Here is a 12,122-nt window from a genome sequence, read left to right as displayed (position 1 = left end):
GACTTAATGACGATCCACGAGCTCTTATAAAACAGAGACAGGACAGTGCAATGGACGTCAGATACGATTCAGTAGAACTACAGGCTCTACATCACGACTGTCAGACAAGGATTTCAGCCCACTTCTACCAAATAAAAGACCAGCGAGAAACACAGTGCCATCTCGCTTTAGTATTTTATGATGTGAGAACAACACATCGATACAAGCAACTAACTTGTGAAATTGACTGTAGGCGAAAAACCATGGAAGTTATTCGTATTTAGTTTGTAAACCACAGCAGGTTTTGTAATTTCTGCTGAATCACTTGCATACAAAAATGATATTAAGGAGGTCAAAAATGTGTTCCTAACGGGGGAAGAGGTTGCAAGGAGAACAGATAATGATTATAAAGTTTTCAGATGTAGAGAACAAGCAATTTAGTGAAAGAGACGGATGTCAGTGCGGAATTCGGAACATAAGGGCGGCATCAAATTTAACGTAGACAGTTGACACAGAAAAACAAATTGAAATAGTGTACAGTGTACTGAAATCCGTACAGATAACCACACATGACGAGCGCGTTTGAAAACTTTTACCTTTACAGAACTACACAAAAGGCTATTTATCTCTTACACTATCATATGTGTTGTCCTGTAATAACTCCAGTGTTTTTTGGAAGTTCATAACTGTTTAAACAACCACAGAATAAACAGGCAGTGGGCTGTAGAGTTATATATCATGCATTCTAAACATTTTGCAGTAGCAAGAAGTTTGATACATGCGATTTGTTTTGGTTACATGGTGGTGATATAATGTTGATGCATATTAAATAGCTACATGGATACGCTCCTCTGACAACGCCGTTGTCACATCTCGCTCAGTTATTGACATGTGTGCTCAAACCTCTGTAGTTAATACTATCAGCGAATATGCAGAAGAAGTAACATCGTCTCTCTGGACTTAATAATGTGTTTTATGCATCTTCAAATCAGGTGTTGGTTTCAAGCAGTAATCGGGCGCCGATGTTACTGTGGGAATTCGCGCAAAATTACTCACGTTTCTAAGGGAATGAGGCATAATTTCGTGATTTACGGCATCGCTTGTAAATTTCTGGTATAAGATGGAAGGAGGTCTGTTGTAGTAGGTTATTAACTGAACCGTTGCAATACAAAGATGCGTAACTTGTTCGTTTATGAAGGAGGACAGTAAATTCGACTGCTTGTCCAGATTTTCATCACATTAATATACACTAGTGGCCATTAAAAATGCTACACCACGAAGATGACGTGCTACAGACCCGAAATTTACCCCCACAGGAAGAAGATGCTGTAATATGACAATGATTAGCTTCTCAGGGCATTCACACAAGGTTGGCGATGGTGGCGACACCAACAACTTGCTGACATGAGAAAAGTTACCAAATGATTTCTTATACACAAACAGCAGTTGACCGGCGTTGCCTGGTGAAACGTTGTTGTGATGCCTCGTGTAATGTGGAGAAATGCGTACCATCACGTTTCCGACTGTGATAAAGGTTAGATTGTAGCCTATCGCGATTGCGCTTTTTTGTAAGGCGACATTGCTGCTCGCGTTGGCCGAGATCCAACGACTGTTAGCTGAATATGGAATCGGTGGGTTCAGGAGGGTAATACGGAACTCCGTGCTGGATCCCTACGGCCTCGAATCACTAGCAGTCGAGATGACAGGCATCTTATCCGCATGGCTGTAACGGATCGTGCAGCCACGTCTCGATCCCTGAGTCAACAGATGGGGACATTTGCAAGACAACAACCATCTGCACGAACAGTTCGATGACGTTTGCAGCAGCGTGGACTATCAGCTCGGAGACCAAGGCTGCGGTTACCCTTGATACTGCTTCACATACAGGAGCGCCTGTGATGGTGTACTCAACGACGAACCTGGTTGCACGAATGGCAGAACGTCATTTTTCCGGATGAATCCAAGTTCTGTTTACAGCATCATGACGGTCGCATCCGTGTTTGGCGACATCGCGGTGAACGCACATTGGAAGCGTGTATTCGTCATCGCCATACTGGCGTATCACCCGGCGTGATGGTATGGGGTGCTATTGGTTACACGTCTCGGTCACCTCTTGTTTTCACTGACGGCCCTTTGAACAGTGGATGTTAAATTTCATACGTGTTACGACCCGTGGCTCTACCCTTCAATCGATCCCTGAGAAACCCCACATTTCAGCAGGATATTGCACGACCGCATGTTGCAGGCCCTGTACTGGCCTTTCTGGATACAGAAAATGTTCGGCTACTGCCCTGGCCAGCACGTTCTCCATATCTCTCAGCAATTGAAAACGTCTGGTCAATGGCGGCCGAGCAACTGGCTCGCCACAATACGCCAGTTACTACTCTTGATGATCTGTGTTATCGTGTTGAAGCTGCATGGGCAGCTGTACCTGTACACGCCATCCAAGCTCTGTTTGACTCAATGCCCAGGTGTATCAAGGCCGTTATTACGGGCAGAGGTGGTTATTCTGGGTACTGATTTCTCAGGATCTATGAACCCAAATTGCGTGAAAATGTAGTCACATGTGAGTTCTAGTATAATATATTTGTCCAATGAGTACCCGTTTATCGTCTCCATTTCTTATTTGTGTAGCAATTTTAATGACCAGTAGTGTACTTTCCCTTCACATCCCGTATAACGTCATTCACTTGTCAGGAAAGGAGGAGGATTTTTGTGAACATGAAACAGGGTTAACGGGTATACATATGGTATTACGATTGTATGGAACCAAAAACATAGATAAATAAATAAGTATCAATTCATCAAAAGTTTGTGTAAAGCACAAAATAAATTCTCACTGCAAACTGGTGGAAAGTATTTATTAACAAAAATAGGAACAAACGCATCACTTACGGCGATCATTATTCAGTAAAACATAATAATGAAATAACTTCAGAATTACGAGTGAACTTAGGGAAAAGGTACCTACTACTTCTTATCACTGTTATTAATTTTTCGTTATTTTTTTAAATATCTGTTACTTTAGTAAGGATTCATTTTTCTTGTTATATAGTGAAACATGCCATGAAACTGTTAATTTCAGAATTGATTTTTGGTTGTCAACTAGTTAAATGGCTCTAAGCACCATGGGACTTAACATCTGAGGTCATCAGTCCCCTAGACTTAGAACCACTGAAACCTAACTAAACTAAGGACATCACACACATACATGCCCGATATAGGATTCGAAACTGCGTCCGTAGCTGCAGCGCAGTTCCGGACTGAAGTGTCTAGAACCGCTCGGCCACAGCGGCCACCTTGGTTGTCAAAAAGCAACTTTGTAATTTTCGTGGTGCAGTTCGTAGCATCTTAAATGAACATTGTGTTGAATCAGCTGCGCAGTGCCAGCACCGAGAAGGCGGAGAAGATGTAGCACAGACAGACGACTGCAGAAGCAGACTTCAGCCAGAGCCAACTCTCCTTCAGACGGAGTTTACTACCTCCTCAGCTGGCATGTTCCCAGGTACAGGATAGTCACGCCTGCAACAAAGACAGTCAAGTGCATTACGTAACATCTACTTTTATTCGTTTCGTGGAGTTTACATCTAGTCTAGAAAGGTCCATTGCAGACCAGCTCCTCGGGAGAAGATCCGGTCGCGGATTCCTTTCAGAATTCGTTATCATATTTTTCTGAGATTTACAGACACCATACCACATATTAAATAGAGTCCAATGCAATTTTAAGAGAGCAGTAGTAAATAGGACCATAGAGAATGAAAGGTTACTGGACTCTAATTACCCTGAATTTTTTGACTTGTCCCACACATCCCCAGTCACATACTTCTACTCTTCTTCCTGATGGCGTCTTAATTTAACAACGAGTAAAATGCCTTGCCTGTGAGGCACTGGTGTTGGGAAAGATAACAAGTGATAATAGGGACAATCATTGCACTGCAGTAATGTGATCAATTCTGTAGTGAATCGTAATTGGATTTTCTCTCAATTATCCTCTAAATCTGACTTGATACTACTCCCTTTCTGGTGCAGAATGATAAAGAAATAGAATGGTTTTCTGGCTCCTCAACTATTTTTATTATATATCAGGACCTTAGCAGATTTTACTCCACTCCCCCCCCCCCCCCCCCCCCAACCCCTCGCTCCAGTCACCAGTTATCCATCTCTATCAACCACAGGTGGAAAACCTCGGAAAGTTGAGAGGGATGGCCAAGATGTATCGCCATCGCATGTAGATACCTATTACTCTTTTAATCCTGATAGCACGAATCTGTATCAAGTGCACTGATTCTAGACGCGCTTGTGTCAGAGCAGAAAGGATTTGAAGAAAGTAGCTCGTTATCCCGCCATTCAACGTTTTTATACAGATTCGTTTTGTTGCAAGTTAACATATGCTGCACGAGCTGATAATTCGTTCCTTTTGATTAAGCTACAAATACATACACATCAAGGAAAGTTTTCCATCACCCCGGTTCCCAGAACTCCTGAAGATAGACGTAGACTGTGAATATTGTATCACAGACACAGTCCCTCTGACTCTTCAGAGACGTCACTAAACCCGTCCAAAGATGTAAATAACCATGCATGAGCAGCGTCAATTGGACGGAGGGGGTCCGATAGATGATGAGTTCCAGTCATTCCACTAGGAAGGAGGTACATGGCAAGTGTTGTTTGTAGTTTAGCCATGACTAGACGGTCAATACCGCGATTCAATCGCGTCCGCATTGTTACTTTGTGCCAGGAAGGGCTCTCGACAAAGGAAGCGACCAGGCATCTCTGAGTGAACAATAGCGATGTCGAAGACGCAGAGAGACAGGAACTGTCGATGACATGGCTCGCTCAGACTGCCCAAGCGCTACTACTGCAGTGCAGGACGCTACCTACGGATTATGGTTCGGAGGAACGATGACAGCAACCCCACCATGTTGAATGATGCTTTTCGTGCAGCCACAGGACGTCGTGTTATGACTCAAACTGTGCGTAATAGGGTGCGTGATACACATCTTCACTCCCGACGTCCAATGCGAGATCCATATTTGCAACCTTGACACCATGTAGCGCGGTCGCGGAACAGATGGGACCAACAACACGCCGAATGGACCGCTCAGGATTGGCATCACGTTCTCTTCGCCGATGAGTGTCGCATGTGCCTTCAACCAGACAATCGTCGGAGACGTGTTTGGAGGCAACCCGTTCAGGCTGAACGCCTTAGACACACTGTCCAGTAAGGTGGAGGTACCCTGCTGTTTTGGGGTGGCATTATGTGGGCCGACGTACGCCGCAGGTGGTCATGGACGGCGCCGTAACGGCTGTACGATACGTGAAGGCCATCCTCCGACCGATAGTGCAACCATATCGGCAGCATAATGGAGAGGCATTCGTCTTCATCGTGCACATCTTGTGAATGACTTCCTTCAGGATAGCGACATCGCTCGACTAGAGTGGCCAGCATGTTCTCCAGGTAGACGCCTGGGATAGACTGAAAAGGGCTGTTTATGGACGACGTGACCCACCAACCACTCTGAGGGATCTACGTCGAATCGCCAGCACCTCTGAAGGTGTCGCTGTATGGTTGTACAACATGCTATGTGTGGTTTTCATGAGCAATAAAAAGGGCGGAAATGATGTTTATGTTGATCTCTATTCCAATTTTCTGTACAGGTTCCGGAACTCACGGAACCGAGGTGATGCAACCCTTTTCTTATGTGTGTGTATTTTCTTTAATCATGAAATAAGTGATACAAATTCTATGAGATGTGCTCTGTACGTAACCTGAATGTAACGGATAGATGCGGAGCATGGAGCGTGTGTAGATTCTTTTACGGATGTGTACGTACTGAACATGTCAGCACGAGTTATCCGACTTTGACGGTGGGATGATAATAGGCGCAAGTCGTAGCTTATCGAAAATTACCAAAGAATTTCATTTTATAACGTCAGGATGTCCAGGGTGCAAGTACGAGTACAGTGTATCAGAGACAACGTTTCCACACGCGTAAATAGCCGCACTGGAGGACCACAGGAGTTTGACGAACGTACGCCAGGTCGTCTCCGCAAAACAATGCGACATGATCGACAGTCTGCTGTGCGTCAGATCGATGTCGACCGGGCTGTGCAGCCTCGGGGAAATCAATTCTGCCAGGAGTGTACGGAGACAAATGCAGCGTTTAAGCTTCAGCAGTCGATGACCATCTTCCCTCCTTCGCTCGTATATCGATAGGGAGGGTCCGCGAACGACGGCACTAGACTGTGGAATAGTGGTGGCTGTCATGTGGCCCAGTGAACTTCAGTTTCAATTTGTGAGAGACCGCTTAAATCGGACCTCTTAAATTGCCTTACCCTGAGATCACTCGGTGTAGGCACACGATGATGGGAATTCACATAGCGGAGAGGGTAACTTCTGTCTAGACAAGGGGGCATTTTCCATGAATTGATACGGGGTGTGTCCAGAAAGTTACGCTATTTTTTAACCAATAGATTTACTGTAGAAACCGTTGCAAACGTTTAACGCTCTTCAAATAGTTCCTTTCGGCAGCTACACAATTTTTCCAGCGCCTTTGCCACTCACTGTACGCGTCCTGGAAGGCTTCAACGGTGACCTCGCCGAGACCTCTAGTCACGGTGCCTTGGACGGCTTCAATGTATCCAAAACTGATTACTTTCAGGACATTCTGTGTCCTCGGGAAGAGATAGAAGTGGGCCAGAGCTATGTCTGCATCGTATAGAGGGGTTGCGTCAGCGTTGCCAAACTGTGCTTCGCCAGGTACTCGGGGATGCAAAAAGTGTTGTGGCATGGAGAGTTGCCGCTGTGGAGCTCCCAGATAGTGGCAGTTTTCTCACCCGGGAAATCTTCATTGTTTCCAGCACATCAACATAATATTCTACGTTCAAGATATGGCCTTGAGGAATAAACTATGTGTGGACCACACGTTTGGCGTCGAAAAGGCAGTCAACGTCGTCTTCACTTTCGACTTGCTCCTCCTTGCTTTTCTCAAAGTTCTGGGGATGCAGAGGTGTGCCACTTGCAGTTTTGACGTTTGCTTTCTGGCTCATGCTCGAAACACCATGTTTCATCCCCGGTAGTGCCATTGGCCATGACAGAAGCTCAGTTAACATGCATTCGAGAAATTTAGTCGCAACAATCACCCGGTGATTCTTCTGATCGTCTACATCTACATATATAATCCGCTAGCCACCAAGCGGTGTGTGGCGGAGGGCACAATTCGCGCCAAAGTCATATTTCCCCCCCTCTGTTCCACTCGCGGATTGCGCGAGGGATAAACGACTGTCTGGACGCCTCAGTACGAGCTCTTATTTCCCTTATCTTTGAATGGTGATCATCACGCGATTTGAAAGTTGGTGGTAATAATATATGCTCTTCATCCTCGGTGAAGTTTAGATTTCGGAATTTAGAGAGCAGCCCCTTCTGTTTAGCGCGGCGTCTATCTGCAAATGTGTCCCACTTCTAACTTTCTATGAAATTTGTAATGCTCTCGCGATGGCTAAATGTACTAATCACGAATATTGCCGCTCTTCTTTTGACCTTCTCAATCTCTTGAATCAGACCCAACTGGTAAGGGTCCCATACAGACGAACAATTCTCTAAGACTGGACGAACTAGCTGTTTCCTTTGCTGAAGGACTGCATCGCTTCAGGATTCTACCAATAAACCGCAATCTAGTGTTCGCCTTATCCGTTACTTGTGTAATATGATCATTCCATTTGAGATCATTTCGTATAGTCACACCCAGATACTTGACTGATGTTACCGTTTCCAAAGACTCATCATTTATTTTGTACTCTTACATTAATGGGGATTTTCGCCTTGTTATACGCAGTATATTACACTTAGTAATATTGAGAGATAACTGTCAGTCATTACATCACACATTTATTTTCTGCAAATCCTCATTGATTTGTTCACAACTTTCCTGTGATACTACTTTCCTGTAGACTACAGCAACATCGGCACACAGTCTAAGGCCGCTGTCAATACCATCAACCAGATCGTTTATGTAAATAGTGAAAAGCAGAGGACCTATCACGTTGCCCTGGGGCACACCTGAAGTTACTCTTGTTTCTGTTGAAGTTACCCCGTTCAGGTCGACGTACTGCTCCCTGTCTGTTAGAAAACTTTATATCCAACCGCATATGTCATTCGATAGACCGTAAGCGTGCACTTTTTGTAGCAACCGACAGTGCGTAACTGAGTCGAACGCCTTTCGAAAGTCGAGAAATATGGCATCAACCTGTGAGCCGGTATCTAGAGCCTCTTGTATATAAGGCACAAAGAGGGTCAGCTGTGTCTAGCAAGACCGCTGTTTCCTAAAATCGTGCTGGTTTTTGGAGATGATCTTCTCAGAGTGTAGAAAGGTCATTATGTCTGAACACAAAATATGTTCCTTGATTCTACATCCGTGAAAAGCTCTGAACTATCTTGGCAAACTACTTATTCATGTGTAATTTGCCTGTCACAAGTCCCTGTACAACGGTTTTCAGAATGTTGAGACTTTCTGCAAACATTTGGACACTCAACGGGCGGTCGACATTTATCACATCGCACAACGGCGTCAAATTGTAGTCGGTTGTGCGCAGGGTTTGTCCACCACCGCTTCTAATCCTTCCTTAAATGCCTTCAGCCACATCGGAACTTGCGAATACGATAGAGCACTGTCCCAGTAAGCTGTCACAATCAATTGTTGGATGTCTGCAAGTCATTTGTTCAGTTTCGCACAAACTTTTTATCACACTACGTTTCTCGAGTGAAGATTCCATAGTGCTTCGTGGCACAGGCGCTAAACAGGGGGCCGTGGACACATCGAACTGATGCCCCAACTGCTCGGAGCAGACTGGCGAAGGCATTGCTTTGAAGCTGGGTGTCTCCACCTCCACGGAGAGCCGCTGCTGGTAAAACGATCGGTGAACTGAGATACTGGTGGTTAACAGCGTGGCCAAAGAGCACATACCCCTGCCGGCGCACATGGACACTACGAAAAATGTTAAAAACAAAGTTCTGCCCTGGTCTGTTTGTGATTATGTGATGCCTGTATCGTGCAAACTAAATGTTGCAGTTATTCTTGAAGGCTAGTTGAGATTCTAAGTGGCTCCAGACTACATGTATAACGACGAAATGCAGTGCTGTGAATTTCAATTTTTGTTGAAAGTGATTTTTTAGTTTGAGTCTTCATCTTTTAGTCCATTCAACTGTAGTGATGTCCTACGAGTGGACTGCAGTTGAATTTATTAGAGTCAGCCTGGATAGAGGACTGAAGGCATTCTTTCGCAAATAACAGTTCATTTATTCTTTTTGCAAAGTAAGTACTCATACAAAGTGGAGATTTTTACTCAAGAATCATAATATTCGCCAATTTGTGTGCAGTCAAGCAAACTTATTAATTCAGGTCTACGTTATTATTGTGAGATAGTAGTTACACGAAGATAATTATTTGGTCCTTGCAGTAGACAACATTCCATTAGAACTACTGACAGCCTTGGGAGAGCCAGTCCTGACAAAACTCTACCATCTGGTGAGCAAAATGTATGAGACAGGCGAAATAACCTCAGACTTCAAGAAGAATATAGTAATTCCAATACCAAAGAAAGCAGGTGTTGACAGACGTGAAAATTACCAAACTATCAGTTTAATAAGTCACGGCTACAAAATACTAACACGAATTCTTTACAGACGAATGGAACAACTGGTAGAAGCCGACCTCAGGGAACATCAGTTTGGATTCCGTAGAAATGCAGGAACACGTTAGGCAATACAGACCTTACGACTTATCTTAGAAGAAAGATTAAGAAAAGGCAAACCTACGTTTCTAGCATTTGTAGACTTAGAGAAAGCTTATGACAATGTTGACTGGAATACTCTCTTTCAAACTCTAAAGGTGGCAGGGGTAAGGTACAGGGAGCGAAAGTCTATTTACAATTTGTACAGAAACCAGATGGCAGTTATAAGAGTAGAGGGGCACGAAAGCGATGCAGTGGTTGGGAAGGGAGTGAGACAGGGTTGTAGCCTCCCTCCGATGTTATTCAATCTGTATATTGAGCAAGCCGTAAGGGAATCAAAAGAAAAATTCGGATTATGTATTAAAATCCATGGAGAAGAAGCTAAAATTTTAAGGTTCGCCGATGACATTGTAATTCTGTCAGAGACAATAAAGCACTTGGAAGAGCAGTTGAACGTAATGTACAGTGTCTTGAAAGGAAGGTATAAGATGAACATCAACAAAAGCAAAACGAGGATAATGGAATGTGGTCGAGTTAACTCGGGTGATGCTGAACTAAATTAGGAAATGAGACACTTAAAGTAGTAAAGGAGTTTTGCTATTTGGGGAGCAAAATAACTGATGATGGTCGAAGTAGAGAGTATATAAAATGTAGACAGGCAATGGCAAGGAAAGCGTTTCTGAAGAAGAGAAATTTGTTAACATCGTGTATAGATTCAAGTGTCAGGAAGTCGTTTCTGAAAGTTACGGAGTGTAGCCATGTATGGAAGTGAAATGTGGACGATAAGTAGTTTGTGCAGAAAGAGAATAGAAGCTTTCCAAACGTGGTGCTACAGAAAAATGCTGAAGATTAGATGGCTAGGTCACATAACTAATGAGGAGGTACTGAATAGCATTGGGGAGAAGAGGAGTTTGTGGCACAACTTGACTAGCAGAAGGGATCGGTTGGTAAGACACGTTCTGAGGCATCAAGGGATCACCAATGTAGCATTGGAGGGCCATGTGGAGGATCAAAATCGTAGAGGGAGACCAAGAGATGAATACACCAAGCAGATTCAGAAGGATGTAGGCTGCAGTACGTACTGTGAGATGAAGCAGCTTGCACAGGATAGAGTAGCATGGAGACCTGCATCAAACCAGTCTCAGGACTGAAAACCACAACAAAAAAACAGCATTCGTGTGGTGTCTCCATCGGCGGATAACCTATATTGTGTGTGCCTAGGTTCCAACTGATCGACAAGCCATATCTCCCCAGGAATAGTAATCGCCTGAAGAATATAAGTCAGCCACAGGTTGTATTGAGTGAATTCCGCATGTAACAATGGTTCCAGCATGTCTTCACTTATCGGCCAGAACACTTTGACACCGAACTACTATCGACATAAACCCGTCCAGGTGACAACAGCGCCATCTGATGAGGAACGACTGCAGGTCAGACAGACACGCAGTGCATGAACCATCAGCGGGCGCGCTCTCCATGTGGAGAATGGGTAAGGCAGAGTGAGTGTGACAGAGGGCAGATTGTGATGGTCCGGAACGATCATTTCAAAGTTGCACAACTTTTTGCGTGTTCGATGAGTGATGTGGTGAGTGTCTTCAACACGTGCCGAAACCCAGGTGAAACCACGTCCAGACGTCATGGGGTTGGGACGCCACCCCTCATTTCAGATGTCGGACGTCGTAGGCTGGGCAGATTGATAAAACAGGACAGGCGGCGAACTATGGCGGAGCTAACATCAGACTTTAATGATGGGCAGAGTACAAGTGACTGAACTCATAGTGCACCGAAAACTCCTAACGATGGGCCAGTGCAGCAGGCGATTCATGCATGTGCCAATGTTAACATCATGGCATCTGCGACTACGACTTAAGTGGGTACATGACTATCGGCAAAGGACGATGGCGCAGTGGCAGAGCGTTGCATGGTCTGATGAATAACAATACCTACTTCATCATGCCAAGGGGAGGGGGCGAATCCGTCGTATTCCACGAAACAGCTCCTGCTGAACGAAGACAAGCTGCCGGCGGCTCCATTATGCTCTGGGAAAGTTCATTTGGGAACCCATGGGTACACTGGAGCCCGTGCAAGGCACCGTGATAGCCAAGGACTATCGTGCACTGGTTGAGGGCCACGTACACCCCTTGATGACGATCATGTTTCCTGGCTACAGTGGCATTTTTCATCAAGATAATGTGCCATATCGCAAATCCAGGAGTGGGGCAGAGTGGTTCGAAGACGCAGTGGCGAGCCGCAACTAATGTGCTGGCCCCCAGTTTACGAGATCTGAAGCTGGTCGAACACATCTGGGATGTGATTGAACGTAACGTCAAACGTCATCGCTCCCCTATCCGGAATTTACGGGAATTATGTCATTTGTGTATGCAGATGTGGTGTCAAATCCCCCCAGAGACCTA

At 44.8% G+C, this 12,122-nt stretch overlaps 1 protein-coding gene across 1 annotated transcript in view; it reads right to left on the bottom strand.

Moving 5' to 3' along the window:
* Window positions 1–2,823: 2,823 nt before the first annotated feature.
* LOC126282679 (uncharacterized) overlaps window positions 2,824–12,122 on the bottom strand; it is a 34,274-nt gene continuing 24,975 nt past the window's right edge. The window contains exon 3 of the mRNA XM_049982217.1: window positions 2,824–3,501. Within this exon, the coding sequence (XP_049838174.1) occupies window positions 3,458–3,501 (44 nt within the window). The 3' untranslated portion in view covers window positions 2,824–3,457. The remainder of the gene's footprint in view (window positions 3,502–12,122) is intronic.

The sequence above is a fragment of the Schistocerca gregaria genome, chromosome 1 (genome assembly GCF_023897955.1).
Source record: "Schistocerca gregaria isolate iqSchGreg1 chromosome 1, iqSchGreg1.2, whole genome shotgun sequence".
Lineage (NCBI taxonomy): Eukaryota > Metazoa > Arthropoda > Insecta > Orthoptera > Acrididae > Schistocerca > Schistocerca gregaria.
The sequence above is the reverse complement of the archived record's forward strand: the minus strand, read 5'-3'. Positions and strand labels throughout refer to the sequence as shown.